Consider the following 16078-nt stretch of genomic DNA (forward strand, 5'->3'; position numbering starts at 1 on the left):
TAATGCAAGCCGACTTGTGATTAATAAATAAACATTGCTTTATGAGCTTCTAGTCATGAGTCCACGTGGTACTGTGACCCCCCCATCCTGCTGTAGTGGAAAAGACACAAATTAGCCCGCAATTTATATATTCCCCCGCAGTTTCTGTGATGTTTTGCTGATATCAGATATCCACTTACATTATTAAGGCAAATTGATCAGTATCCTTATGGAGGAGCTCTTAATACCCTTCAATGCAGTCTTTCCTACCCTGCCCCCCACAAACCTGAGAAGTCAATTTCATAAGCTAACATATTTTTGCGCAAGGTCAGTAAACGGACGGCCACTTGTGGAGGGGAAATAAAGAGACCAAATTAGAAGGAGGAAATGAGAATTAATTCACAGCATGTAGATTAGGCTAGAATTCTTTTTTTTAAACCAATGATGAAGGATTACTGATGTGCATGTTTATACTTAACAGGATATTGTGACCAATGTTTCTCCAAGAATTATACGTGGAATGACTTCTGGACCCGTCTACGGCCCAGGACAAAGCTCCTTTCTGAACATTGAACTTATCAGTGAGAAGACGTGCGCATATTGGTGCAAAAGCATTACTGAATTAAAGGCTGATTTCCCAAATAATGTGAGTACCAGCATTAGTTTGAACTGTCCCCTTATAGCCAATCTTGGCCGGAATTTGCTGACCTCGCCCGCGGCTGGGATTCTCCAGTCCCGCTGCAGTAAATGGAGATTTGGCTGAGTTCCATTCTCGCTGGCAGCAGGAGTGGATTGTGCGAGACCAAAGAATTCCAGCCCATGTTTATTTTACATGAACTGAAGTTACATTTAAATGTGAATTATCATCTTTGATTAAAATCGGTGATTATTTTTGGATCAATTTTATTCGTTCGTGGGATGTGGACGTCGCTGGCTTGACCAGTGTTTATTGCCCCTGAGGACATTTAAGAGTCAACTACATTGCTGGGGCTTTGGAGTCACATGTAGGCCAGACCAGGTAAGGACGGCAGATTTCCTTCTCTAAAGGACATTTGCGAACCAGATGAGCTTTTCCAACAAATGGCAATGGTTTCATGGTCATCAATAGACTTTTAATTCCAGATTGTTATTCAAATTTCACCATCTGCCATGGTGGGATTTGAATCCAGCTCCCCAGGTTACTAGCCAAGCAACAATTCCACTACGCCCCCAATTCCATTGCTTCCTGTGAACATATTGGGTGGGATTTTATGAGCTCGCTCGGGCAAGACTGGAAATTCCCGCCCAAGGTCAACATCCATTGTCAGACCCTTGCTCGTGCCGATTCCGGGGCAGGCGAGGTGGTCGAGTTCTGTCCATTATTACTTTATACACGAAATAAACTGGGATTTAATGCCGGGAATGAGTGTTAAAACAATTCCAAGACACAAATTATTTTCTTGATGCTCGGTTTATTCACACAACGCAGCATTGCACATTTCTGTCTCTTACCTACCAACCAACCCAGTATCCCAGCAACCCATTTTAAATCATAAAGGAGGACTCCCACATAGAAAGCAAATGAAATCACAGTAAAGAACCTGCTTTTTCTGTTCCCTGCTGCAGGCAGGTCTGACCCACGGAGTCACGGCCTTCGCCGTGGTTAGGGCAAGGAGCCAGGTTCCAACTCCACCCCAGGGGAACAGTGATTGAGCCCCATGTTGTTGGCACCAATCTGATCCACAACAGATGTCCTGCCAACCGGTCAATGTGGAATTCTGTTTGAACAGGACGCAGTTCAGATGGGAAAGTCCTTTTTTGTGCTCTTTTGAGTACCAATAAAAATAAACAAATGGACAACTACTCACTGATAGTCCCTTTTAAGGGGTACTGTAACAACAAGATCTAATCAATACATAATTTAGATACTTAATCAATAGCCTCCACTGATTAACTATCCACTAACGATCTGGAGGAAGGATCTGAAGGCATTGTTGCTAAGTTTGCAGATGATACGAAGATATGTAGAGGGACAGACAGTATTGAGGAAGGAAATGGACAGGTTAGGAAAGTGAGCAAAGAAGTGGCAGATGGAATACAATGTGGAAAAGTGTGAGGTTATGCACTTTGGAAGGAGGAATGCAGGCATAGACTATTTTCTAAATGGGAAAATGCTTACGAAATCAGAAACACAAAGGGACTTGGGAGTCATTGTTCAAGATTCTCTTAAGGTTAACGTGCAGGTTCAGTCGGCAGTTAGGAAGGCAAATGTAATGTTAGCATTCATGTCGAGAGGGCTAGAATACAAGAGCAGGGGTGTACTTCTGAGGCAATATAAGGCTCTGGTCCGACTCCATTTGGAGTATTGTGAGCAGTTTTGGGCCCCGTATCTAAGGAAGGATGTGTTGGCGTTGGAAAACATTCTCCAAGGCGGCCTTCACGACACACGACAGCGCAGAGTCGCTGAGCAGAGACTGATAGCTAGGTTCCGCACACATGAGGACGGCCTCAATGGGGATCTTGGGTTCATGTCACAGTATCTGTCACTCCCACAACTTGCCTGGACTTGCAAAATCTCACTGGCTGTCCTGTCTGGAGACAATACACATCTCTTTAACCCGTGCTTTATGCTCCCTCCACTCACATTGTCTGTACCTTTAAGACTTGATTAGCTGTAAAGACTCGCATTCCAACCATTATTCATTATTCTGTAAATTGAGTTTGTGTCTTTATATGCCCTGTTTGCTATTTATGAGCAGATCTCCCACTCACCTGATGAAGGAGCAGCGCTCCGAAAGCTAGTGGCGTTTGCTACCAAATAACCTGTTGGACTTTAACCTGGAAAATATTGGCCAGTATTAACAGTGAGAACATACATGTTCATTCTCTCTGGTTTGTACAGAAAATTTTTATAATCTTGTCATGTCACTTCAGACCCAGGCACTGTTGTGACTTTTGTTGTAGCGGTTACTGAGTGGGTTAAATAGACAGACTTTTCTGTTCGTTTCCTTTGATTCATTGCAGAAGTTCAAATAAATGCTTTTTAGAAGGATTAGCTTCCAATCCCTGCTGGATCCAATCCCAGTAGAAGCAGTTTTGCCATATTCCTTCTTTCAGGCTACATTTGATGTACCTAGTTTGAAGGCAGCTACAGTGCTTGTTAGTTTTTAAATCATGAAAAAACATACTAAAATACAGCCTTTTTATGATTTGGAACATGATGAATCAACTTCTGTAATGCTGAAGTTATGCTTATCTATGGATTATCCTTTTGGCCAGCAGCTGAATCATAGAATCCCTACAATACAGAAGGAGACCGTTCGGCCCATCGAGTCTGTACTGACCACAATCCCACCCAAGCCCTTTTCCCGTAACCCCACACAAAAACCTTGCTAAATCCCCTGACACTAGGGTCAATTTTAGCATGCCCAATCAACCTAACCCGCACATCTTTCGGACTGTGGGAGGAAACCGGAGCACCCGGAGGAAGGTGCAAACTCCACACAGACAGTGACCAAGGCTGGAGTCGAACCTAGATCCCTGGGGTTATGAGGCAGCAGTGCTAAGCACTTTGCTGCCTAATAATCATGAATAATAATTAATAATAATAATTAATAATCATTTGAACTTGTCCATGTGTTTGTAATCACAGTCATCTACCATTAACCCTAAAGGCCTTGGCTGGAATCTTCTGACCGTTCATGCCGGCGGGATTTTCCCATCATGCTGCAGTGAATGGAGATTTAGCTTGTTGCCAAATTCTCCATCTTCGCTGCAGCGGGAGCATGGCGTGAATGGGCTGTAAGATTGCGCCCCTTGAATTTCCCAATGGCCCACCATAACCAAAGCGGGAGAACAGCACAAGAGTCCAAGCAGTGTCCGAAACAAGTATTTTCTGCTTCTTCCCTGGAATTGGTTTTGCTGATATTTTGTTAAAGTAAAGCCAAGTGGGTGATTTGATTTGATTTATTATTGTCACATGTATTAGTATACAGTGAAAAGTATTGTTTCTTGCCCACTATACGGACAAAGCATAGCGTTCATAGAGAAGGAAAGGAGAGGGTGCAGAATGTAGTGTTACAGTCACAGCTAGGGTGTAGAGAAAGATCACCTTAATGCAAGGTAGGTCCATTCAAAAGTCTGATGGCAGAAGAAGCTGTTCTTGAGTCGATCGGTACGTGACCTCAGACTTTTGTAGGTTTTTGCCGATGGAAGAAGGTGGAAGAGAGAATGTCCGGGGTGCGTGGGGTCCTTAATTATGCTGGCTGCTTTTCCAAGGCAGCAGGAAGTGTAGGCTGTCTAAATGGGTGGGAGGCTGGTTTGAGTGAGGGACAGGGCTTCGTTCATGACCCTTTATACTTTCTTATGGTCTTGGGCAGAGCAGGAGCCATAGCAAGCTGTGATACAACCGGAAAGAATACTTTTTAAGGTGCGTCTGTAAAAGTTGGTGAGGCCAGGCCCATGATCTTACACAAAGTGGTAAAGGCAAAGAAGGTAATTATCCCAGTTTTTATTGGAGAGAAACCGTGGGCTGTATTTTTCTTTTAATAGCAGTGTAGTGGTGGGACAGGGACCACTGTGTTCCCCTCAGACTCTGTCACAACCCTGACCCTTTTTCCTATAGGAGCGGGGGATGCTGCGATCAATTCAGGGTGGATCCCAATCACCAAGAGGGAACCTATCTGTAAAAGCCCCAGGATATCTGCTACTGCACTGGAATTTCCAGACGATGTCCCAAGCCACGAAACTGGCTGGGTCTGCGGTAGTCACAGATTGAGTGAATGAGGAAGCCCCTCAAATCTCACTATTCTCTGACCTTGATCATGAGGCTCCCAGAAAAGAAGTGTTCCAATAGTCCTGGTTATGGGCCTTGTGTGAGCCTCCATTGGCTATGTGGGTACATCAGAGGGACCCCGTAGATTGAAAGGGGAAAGATAATTGCAATATTACCCCACACCCTGTCCACAGGACAATTTCATTCACACATTGCACGCTCCTTTAATACTCCTTCGTTACAATGCATCTCACTAACTGCCAGTGGGCTGATGGTATACACCTTTCCCTCGCTCTGTGAGAGGAAATCCAGTCCAACACCGGCATCTCCACATCATGAGGAAATCCTTCACCAGGCTTTCATCGTACCACTGTTAGTTTGAGGGTAGTACTTTACTGAAGTATTGAGGGACTAATCATTCCAATATGCTTGTTTGCTTATTTATTGGTGTCACAAGTAGGCCAACATTAACACTGCAATTAAGTTAATGTGAAAATCCCCTAGTCGCCACACTCCAGTGCCTGTTCGGGTACACTGAGGGAGAATTTAGCATGGCCAATGCACCTAACCAGCACATCCTTCAGACTGTGGGAGGAAACGGAGCACCCGGAGGAAACCCACGCAGACACTCCACACAGACAGTGACACAAGCGGGAAATTGAACCTGGGTCCCTGGCGCTGTGAGGCAGCAGTGCTAACCACTTTGCCACCGTGCCACCCCCGTGTATATATGTGCTGTCCCCCCAATACATACCACCAACTCCACAATATCTGTGTTCACGAACGGGCGGCATGGTGGCGCAGTGGCTAGCACTGCTGCATCACAGCGCCAGGGACCCGGGTTCGATTCCGGCCTCGGGTGATTGTCTGTGTGGAGTTTATACATTCTCTCTGTCTGTGCGTGGGTTTCCTCCGGGTGCTCTAGTTTCCTCCCGCACTCCAAAGATGTGCGGGTTAGGTTGATTAGCCATGCTAAATTGTCCCTTAGTATCAGGGGGGATTAGCTGGGTAAATGTGTGGAGTTATGGGGATAGGTACTAGGTGAGATTGTTGTTGGTGCAGGCGCGATGGGCCGAATGGCCTTCATCTGCCTGTAAGGCTTCTATGATTCTGTGAAAACTGTGCATCTGAATGCTTCTAAAACTCATGAACACTCAAGGGGAGAGTTGATATTTTTAACAATAAAAACAAAGTTGTAGAAGTCTCTGAGCAGTCCAGTTAACCAGCTGGGAACTTTTCAGAAATGCTGCTTTAAGCTTCAGCTTTACAGCAAAAGGCATGCTGTGGAAGCAGTGCCAGACTGCCTGCTTTGACTGATCTCACCTCACATGCATAATAATAATGCAATATCTGAATGGCCTGCACAGTTTGCTGCAAAGTTGAAATTGCTTTCAATAGACACAAAAACACTGTTGATATGGTCACAGTGTTACCAGTACTATAGCTCCCTCGCTGCTACAAGTCCCTGTGTGCAAATAAGTTGCCGTCACAAAATGATCTGAGGTCAGCTCATCTTAAAATTTTGCTATTGCACCTTGTGCAAAGCACGTGATGTAGTCAGAAAGTCACAGAAATCAGGCCCGAATGCCAGCTAATAGATGTCACGCACGCTGTAATTCCGCTTCACCCATTCCGAAAGGGGACATGGTGAAACATTATTTATCTGCTATAATGGAGGGGACACCCTGGAAGATAATGGAAATTGGCCCAACAATTGGGAATGAGAACAGGGACATGTGATTTTTCCTTTACCTTCTGTTTCGTTTCAAATTTTTTCTCATTCTTAAAGGTGACAAAGCTTTGAAACAACAGTTGAAGTACAGAGAGCCATGCAGAGAATCATAGAATCCTACAGTGCAGAAGGAGGCCATTCGGCCCATGGAGTCTGTACCGACCACAATCCCACCCAGGCCCTATTGCCATTACTCACTGCATTTACCCTAGCTAGTCCCCCTGACACTAAGGGGCAATTTAGCATGGGCAATCCACCTAACCCACACATCCTTGGAGGCTTTTCTTTCACTCCTCCAACAGCTGATCAGTATGCTTCTGTTGTTGAACTTAGTTCTCTTGCATCCTTTTCCTCCAGCGACTGTCACCCAGCTGATTTACAGATTGAGAGGTGTGTCAGACCTGTACCTGCCAGTTTAAATCCCAGTGCTACCACAGCTGTCCACCTACTTGCTTAGGCAACTATTTCTTGTGTCAGCAGTGTTATAAGTAGATTGGCAATAGCAGCATATGGAGGCTGAAGTAACTGCTCGGGTTAAAGGCCAACTAATAATCAGCGGTTTTACTTAATGACTAGTTAAATGGAAGATCTGTGCTTCTTCCATAGAAAGATCTATGCTGCATCACGAGCCCACCCTACTCGAGTTTCAATGTTCCTTAAGACCATAAGATTTTGGAGCAGAATTAGGCCATTCTGCCCACTGAGTCTCCACCATTCAATCATGGCTGATATGATTCTCATCCCCATTCTCCTGCCTTCTCCCCATAACCTTTGATCCCCTTATTGATCAAGATCATCATTAGATTTTTAATTCCAGGTTTTTATTGAACTCAATTTTCACCATCTGCTGTAGTGGGATTTGAACCCAGATCTTGTCCTGGATCTTTGATAATGAGTCCAGTGACAATACCACTGTGTCACTGCCTCCCCAATACAAATGCAAGTTGTTGTTGTCACCTCATTTGCAATCCAGAAAATATTATAGCCATCCAATTGTTTAACTCATTGGTTAGAGGGGGAGAATGTAAACGTGAGGGGGATAAAGACTTTGTAGTGGGGAGGGAGGGGTGGTAAGGGGAGGGGAATGTGAGCAAAGGGTTAACATCAGAAGCAAACATGGTTCTGCTGTAATAATGGTGTCAGATCACGTGACTGAGATGTAAGAGAGAACTGGAACAAAGAACAAAGGAAAGTACAGCACAGGAACAGGCCCTTTGGCCCTCCAAGCCCGCGTCGATCATGATACCCTAACTCAACTGAAAAAAAACCTTCTGCCTTTACTTGGATCATATCCCTCTATTCCTTCCCTATTCATGTACCCATGCAGATACCCCTTAAATGTTGCTAATGTGCCTGCTTGCATCACCTCCTCTGGCAGCGCTCTCTACATGATAAACTTCACCCGCACATCTCCCTTAAACTTTCCCCCCCTCACCATGAACCTGTGCCCCCTTGTAATTGACACTTCCGCCCTTGGAAAAAGTCTTTGACCACCCACCCGGTCTGTGCCCCTCATAATTTTGTAGACCTCTATCAGGTCTCCCCTCAGCCTCTGTCTTTCCAGTGAAAACAATCCTAATTTTTTCAATCTCTCCTCATAGCCAACACCCTCGCGACCAGGCAACATCCCGGTGAACTTTCTTTGCACTCTCTCCAAAGCTTCCACGTCCTTCTGGTAGCGTGGTGACCAGAACTGCACGCAATACTCCAAATGCAGCCTAACCAAGGTTTTATATAGCTGCAATATGATTTCCCAACTCTTGTAGTCAGTACCCCAGCTGATGAAGGCAAGCATGCCATATGCCTTCTTATTCACCTTGGCCACCTGTGTTGCCACTTTTAAGGAACCTGTGGACCTGCATGCCCAGATCCCTCTGTATGTTAATGTTCCTAAGGGTTCTGCCATTTACAGTATAATTCACATCTAAATTTGATCCTCCAAAATGTATCACCTTGCATTTGTCTGGATTAAACTCCATCTGCCATTTCTGTGCTTAAGTCTCCAATCTATCTATATCCCGTTGTATCTTCTGACAATCCCCGGCACTATCAGCAACTCCACCAATCTTCATGTCATCTGCAAACTTACTAAACAGACCACCCACATTTTCCTTCAGATCATTTATATATACTACAAACAACAGAGGTCCCGGCACTGGTCCTTGTGGAACACCACTAGCTACAGAAAAACACCCTTCCACTGCTACTTCTGTCTTCTATAACCAAGCCAGTTCTATATCCATCTAGCCAGCCCACCTCAAATCCCATGTGATTTTAGTTTTTGTACCAGTCTGCCATGTGGGATCTTGTCAAGCGCCTTACTAAAGTCCATATAAACTGCATCTACAGCCCTTCCATCATCAATTATCTTTGTCACCTCTTTAAAAAGCTCAATCAAGTTGGTGAGACATGACCATCCCCATACAAAGCCATGCTGCATGTCACTAACCAGTCCATTTTCTTCCAAATGTGCATACATCCTGTCCCTCAGTATCTTCTCCAAAAGCTTCCCCACCAGTGATGTCAGGCTCACCGGCCTATAATTTCCTGGACTATCCCTGCTTCATTTCTTAAACAAGGGAACAACATTGGCTATTCTCCAATCCTCTGGAACCTCGCCTGTGGTCAAAGAGGGTGTGAAGGTATCTGTTAAGGCCCTGGCTATTTCTCCCCTTGCCTCCTGCAGTAACCTGGGATAGATCCCATCCAGCCCTGGGAATTTGTCTACCTAAATGCAATTTCGGATACTCAACACTGCCGCCTTTGATATATTGACATTCTCTAGATTGTTCACATACCTGTCCCTGACCTCAATATTCGTCACATCCCTCTCCTTGGTGAATACTGATACAAAGTACTCATTAAGGATCTGACCCACTCCCTATAGCTCCACACGTAACTTCCCTCCATTGTCCGTGAGTGGGCCTATTCTTTCTCTTGCCCCTAATACATGCATAAAAAGCCTTGGAATTCTCCTTGATTCTGTTTGCTAAAGACATTTCATGGCCCCTTGTAGCCCTCCTAATTCCACATTTAAGTTCCTTCCTTCTTTCACTGTACTCCTCAAGGGCTTTGTCAGTTTTTAGATGCCTAGACCTATTGTATGTTTCCTTTTTCCTTTTAACTAAGCTTACAATTTCCCTTGTCATCCATGGTTCCCGAATCCTGCCATTTCTATCCTTCATTTTTGCGAGAACATGCCTGTCCTGCACTTCAATCAACTAACCTTTAAAAGCCTCCCACATGCCAGACATGGATTTGCCCTCAAATGGCCACTCCCAATCCACATTCCCCAGTTCCGGTCTAATTTGGATGTAATCGGCCCTTGCCCAATTAATCACCCTCACCCGAGGACCACTCTTGTCCTGATTCATGACTACTTGAAATCTTATGGAATTATGGTCGCTAAGCCCAAAATGCTCCCCCACTGAAACATCGATCACCTGGCCTGGCTCATCCCCCAATACCAAGTCTAGTATGGCCCCCTCCTTGGTTGGATTGTCAACATACTGTATCAAAAAGCCCTCGTGGACACATCTAACAAATTGATCTCCATCCCAGCAGGAGAAGCTTCAACCTCGTGCTGAAGTTAAAATTTAAAGTTTATTTATTAGGGTCACAAGTAGGCTTATATTAACACTGCAATGAAGTTACTGTGAAAATCCCTTGGTCGCCACACTCCAACACCTGTACACTGAAGGAGAATTTAGCATGGCCAATGCACCTAACCAGCACGTCTTTCAGACTATGGGGGAAGCCAATGCAGATACGGGGAGAACGTGCAGACTCTGCATAGCCAGTAACCCAAACCGGGAACTGGACCCGGGTCCCTGGCACTGTGTGGCAGCAGTGCTAACCACAGTGCCACCATGCCTTTTGTCTAAATGCATAAATACTTACTGTAAATAAAGAGCAATGGTTTTAATGAACTACAGACTGAAGCAGCATAACTTTGGGTGAATAGGTAATTCCCAAAACCCTCATCGAGAACCCCTACCACACAATGAAAGAGTAAATTATTTTTTCAGTTTAAATGATGTATTTGGTTTTGATCGAGTAAAATTCTGCTGGTGCAGTGACTAATTCTTGGGCTTGCTTTCAATGAAGTTTTTTGGACTGTTTGTGTCAGAGTCGCCCTTATAACAGCAAGGTCAAATGTACTGGTTTGGAAATACAGACAACTTGATATTTTTGGGCGGCACAGTGGCACAGTGATTAGCACTGCTGCCTCACAGCTCCAGGGACCCGGGTTCGATTCCCGGCTTGGGTCACTGTCTGTGTGGAGTTTGCACGTTCTCCCCGTGTCTGCGTGGGTTTCCTCCGGGTGTTCCGGTTTCCTCCCACAGTCCAAAGATGTGCATTGGCCGCGCTACATTGCCCCTTAGTGACCGGAATGCGTAAATTAGAGGGATTAACGGTCTAAATATGTGGGGTTACGGGGGATAAGGCCTAGGTGGGATTGTTGTCGGTGCAGACTCGATGGGCCGAATGGCCCCCTTCTGCACTGTAGGGTTTCTATGATATATGTAATTAAGTCTTCCTAGTCGCCAATTGTAGGGCGGTTTTTCTACCAAATTGAATTGGTGGATATGATTCATTCCACGGAAGCAGCGAGAGACCTTTGGAAGCGTTCAGGCTTCGCAGACCAGGAGGACACTCTGCTTCATGTTGCAAATGAAGCCGGGGAACACTATTCCATTCCTCGGCTGATGAAAGAACCTGCAGTGTCCCTGGGCAAGTGTAACTCAAAAGCAATTGAGCTGTTGAAAGTATATTTTGTTTCACTCATGGACCAATGTGCAACTGTTAGTGTACAGAATCCTCACAGTATAATTTTGGAAGAGAAAAACATTATTGAAATTTCTGGTTTTAAAACAAACATTTGTCATTAGCCAGATTCTGGAATTGCCTGTCTAAAAAGGAGGGGTGGGGGATAAAAATGATGGTATTCACACTTCCGTTTTGCCCAAGAGGGTGCATTTTTAGCAGCAGCTGTGCTCAGCGCTTTGAATATTTTTCCCAATGAGGCACATGTATTCTTTTTCTCTCCCTCATGACTGATGTGACTGCTTTTGCAATGTTATAGCTAACCAATAGCTATCTGCTTTTAACAGTAAACCTAACTGCAATTTTGACTTCTGTTCCTCGCAATTCTGCTGAATCACTTGCTGAATTGTTTTCCACTGAGTTTAGTTTTCAGTGTATTTCAGTTTCACCACAGGAGTGACTTTATCAGTGCATTTCTGTTTGTCAGCATTTGGATTGTTCATTTTAGTTTGATAGCCAACTGAGCAATATTTTACCAAGTCACTAATTACAGCAGGAACGTAGTAATGTAGTTAGCAATTTTCCCCTCGTGTTTATCATACAATCCCTACAGTACAGAAGGAGGCCATTCGGTCCATCACGTCTGTACCGTCCACAATCCCACCCAGGCCCTATTCCCCAAACCCTCATTTACCATACTAATCCCCCTGACACTAAGGGGAAATTTAGCACGGCCAATTAACCTAACCCGCACATCTTTGGACTGTGGGAGGAAACCGGAGCACCCGGAGGAAACCGGCGCAGACACGGAGAGAAAGTGCAAACTCCGCACAGACATGCTTAATGGGTATGGGTTTATAAAATTAGTCCTCCTGAATAAAAGCGAGTATTATATAATGTATGCCTCCTGCATCATTACATATTACTGACATTTGTTAACGCAAATTGAAATTTGTTTCCCTTCAAAGCTCCACTACAAAATCTCCAAATGTTAAAATCTGGCGAACATGGACATCATTGACTATGTGGTTTATCTCTCAGACAGTTTGAAGGGGTGGCATGGTGACACAGTGGTTAGCACTGCTGCCTCACAGTGCCAGGAACCCGGGTTCGATTCCTGGCTTGGGTCACTGTCTGTGCAGAGTCTGCATGCTCTCCCCGTGTCTGCGTGGGTTTCCTCCGAGTGCTCTGGTTTCCTGCCACGAACCAAAAGACATGCTGGTTAGGTGCACTAAATTCTCCCTCAGTGTATCCGAACAGGCGCCAGAGAGTGGCAACTGGGGGATTTTCACAGTAACTTCATTGCAGTGTTAATGTAAGCCGACTTGTGACACTAATAAAATAAACGTGAACTTAAAGTGCTAATACATGCATGAAATTGTATGCCTTGATGTTACACAATAATCATAGATCATAGTTTCCCTACAGTATAGAAGGAGGCCATTCGGCCCATCAAGTCTGTGCCAACCACAATCCTACTAGGCCCTAGTCCTGTAAGCCCGCACATTTACCCTGCTAATCCCCCTGACACTAGGGTCAATTTAGCATGGCCAATCAACCTAACCCGCACATCTGATAGGGAGTGGGATAGCTTGATCTTGGTTTCAGATAAAGCTCGGCCCAACATCGTGGGCCGAAGGGCCTGTTCTGTGCTGTACTGTTCTATTCTATCTATCTTTGGACAAATGATGTGGAGACAAAATTAGAACCATGAGGACTATTTCTACCCTTATGCTAGCAAATCTACTTACACCAGCAGCCTTGAGGTACCTTTTCAGACCAATTCGCAACTAAAATTCCAACAGTTTATCTTCAGTTCACTAAATTTCATCGACGCAAGATTACAAGCTTTGCTAAATGGATTCTTTTTCTCCACATTTTGTAATCTTAACAGCGGCAACTTGCAGCGGTCCATTGCATTTCTTCCATCTGATCTGTGTTATCCTTGGAGCCGCACACAAAAGAATTTGAAGCTTCTTAAAATGCAAGCCAGACAAAATTAAAGGTCAAAGATTAATGTTTCTCAAAATTATTCGTAAAAAGGAAAATCTTATGTAATGGGAAGGCTTATAGGTCACGGGTGTCAGCCGTTCTGCATTGATTGTCTTTATCATTTCACAGAATCTACTTATAACATTGGCACAGAAGGAATAGATTTATGGGCTGAAGTACATTGTCCTCAGTGTTTAATATGTCCATATCCACCTAGACTGACAGTTTCTACAGAAGAGAATTCCCAAAGAGACCTAATGTTACTGGTGTCGGTGGATGGCATCACTTACTTCAGGCTTCTGTTAATAAATTGATAACAAGATAATTCCTATACCTTTCCGAGACATGGCAGGATTTGGAACTGTTAACTCCCTCATTAATAGTATTTCCCATTCTGGGACAGGCAGATGCAAGGACTGTAACATGTCCCATATTTTTAGCTCACTGAAAAAAAAATTGAATTTGACATATTGGAAAAGTGGAGTAAAATAGTTTACAAAGGCCAGCTTAAATTTATTTAATGTTAATTCAGTTCTGTTACTTGACCAAAGTTGCAGAAGCTTTACAGAGGTTTCCATTATTTTTCTTTATCTTAAGTTTAAAGTTTATATATTAGTATCACAAGTAGGCTTACTTTCACACTGCAATGAAGTTACTGTGAAAATCCCCCAGCCGCCACGCTCCAGTGCCTGTTCGGGTACACTGAGGGAGAATGGCCAATCCACCTAACCAACATGTCTTTCAGACTGTGGGAGGAAACCAGAGCACCCGGAGGAAACCCACACAAAGACTGGGAGAATGTGCAAACTCTACACAGACAGTGACCCAAGAAGCCAGGATTGAACCCAGGTCCCTGGCACTGTGAGGCAGCAGTGATAACCACTGTGTTACTGTGCCGAATTACAGATTGCCAGTAATTTATGAAGATCAATGATCACAATTTTAGATAATTTTTGTCTGCCTCTGAGAATGTGCACTCAGTGACATTTTAAAAAACCATCTTATATTTTAATATAAGAAACTGCAAGCTATATTACTTGCAGTTAAAACCCACAAGTGGGTTTTAAAAGTGGGGTGGCGGGGGAGGGGGGCAGGGAGAGAGAATCGAGGGGAAATCCCAAAGTGGCTTTTACACCGTCAGGATTTCTCCACTTCATTGTCCCCATCCAACCCCCACCCCCAGCAATGCAATGAAGGGAACCCCATTTAAATCAATTTGAATATAATTAGCAGGCCTCCCCGCTGTAACAACCTCCATGTCACATTGGCGGGCTTTACAACACGTTTTTAAAATTTGGGACCTGGCAAACAGGGCACACGCCGGGGGCACACGGGTATGAGCAGCCCCCGGGGGTGGGGGGGGAGTGGGGAGTGAGGGGGGGGGGGGGGGAGTGGGGGGAGGTGGGGGGAGGGAGTGGGGGGAGGGTGGTGAGGAGGATCATGTCCAAGCAGTACCTTGGCACTGCCCCCTGGCAGCGCCGGGTGCAGTACCAGGGGTGTCTGTGGGGAAGGTGCCGGGGGTTCCATGTTCGTGGAGTGGGGGAATTGGGCACTATGTCCATGGGGGGTGTCGGGGGCGGGGCGGGGGGGGGGGGGGGGGGGAGAGGTGTTCCATGTCCTTGGGGAATTCCGTGGTGCGATGGGGGTGTTCCATGTCCCTGGGGAGGCAGGGTTCCTTATCTCTGGGATGATTTTTTTTTAATATTGGGATACCCTTCTTCCTCAGAAGCCGAGGTTGTTGCCCAGGTGGGGTCTGAATATATTTTTTCCACAAAATGTTTAGAAATTTCATGAGTAAAAGCAGCAGCACAGCTGGAAGGCTACGCACTGTAAGTGGGAGGACCCTAACAGGTTAATAAGATTTTTAAACCAGTAGACATTAAGGCATTGACAGAATTACCAGCATTCAGTTAATGACTTTTAAAACAAGCTAATAAGCTAACAAGAAAGCTGGTTAATCATATGAGATGCAGTAAGAGATTTAAACAAGTGATTATCATTTTAAAACACATATACTGATCTTTTGAATGTAGTAATGTATTGTCAAGGTATATTGTTCATTTTAGTCAAAAGCAATTTGCCACAAGACATCATGGTAAAAGGCATTAGGGTGAAGCTGTAAATTGGGAGAGAGGAGTGTGCAGCGGGACCTGGGTGTCCTTGTGCACCAGTCACTGAAGGTAAGCATGCAGGTGCAGCAGGCGGTAAAGAAGGCAAATGGCATGTTGGCCTTCGTTGTGAGAGGTTTCGAGTACATGGATGTGTTGTTGCAATTATACAGGGCCTTGGTGAGGCCACACCTGGAGTATTGTGTGCAGTTTTGGTCTCCTTTTCTGAGGAAGGATATTCTTGCTCTCGAGGGAGTGCAGCGAAGGTTTACCAGGCTGATTCCAGGGAAGGCAGGACTGATGTATGAGGAGAGATTGACTAGGGTTAGGATTGTTTTCGCTGGAGTTCAGACAAATGAGGGGAGATCTCAGAGAGACTTATAAAATTCTAACAGGACTAGACAGGGTGGATACAGGGAGAATGTTCCCGTTGGTGGGGGAGTCTAGAACCAAGGGGGAGTCCAGAACCAGGGTCACAGTCTGAGGATTCAGGGTAGACCATTTAAGATGGAGGTGAGGAGACATTTCTTCACCCAAAGAGTGGTGAGCCTGTAGAATTCATTACCACAGGAAGTAGTTGATGCCAAAACATTGAATGTATTCAAGAGGTGGCTGGATATAGCACTTGGGGCGAATGGGATCAAAGGTTATGGGGAGAAAGGATTAGGGCTATTGAGTTGGACGATCAACCATGAGTGTGATGAATGGCAGAGCAGGTTCGAAGGGCCAAATGGCCTCCTTCTGCTC

The 16078-nt window shown here is 44.9% G+C and overlaps 1 protein-coding gene across 1 annotated transcript in view; it reads left to right on the top strand.

The window, feature by feature from the left end:
• The window catches only part of LOC144497479 (dihydropyrimidine dehydrogenase [NADP(+)]-like), a 760900-nt gene that overhangs the window by 554585 nt on the left and 190237 nt on the right, over positions 1-16078 (top strand). The window contains exon 14 of the mRNA XM_078218814.1: positions 461-625. Within this exon, the coding sequence (XP_078074940.1) occupies positions 461-625 (165 nt within the window). The remainder of the gene's footprint in view (positions 1-460; positions 626-16078) is intronic.

The sequence above is a fragment of the Mustelus asterias genome, chromosome 8, assembly GCF_964213995.1.
Source record: "Mustelus asterias chromosome 8, sMusAst1.hap1.1, whole genome shotgun sequence".
Classification (NCBI taxonomy): domain Eukaryota; kingdom Metazoa; phylum Chordata; class Chondrichthyes; order Carcharhiniformes; family Triakidae; genus Mustelus; species Mustelus asterias.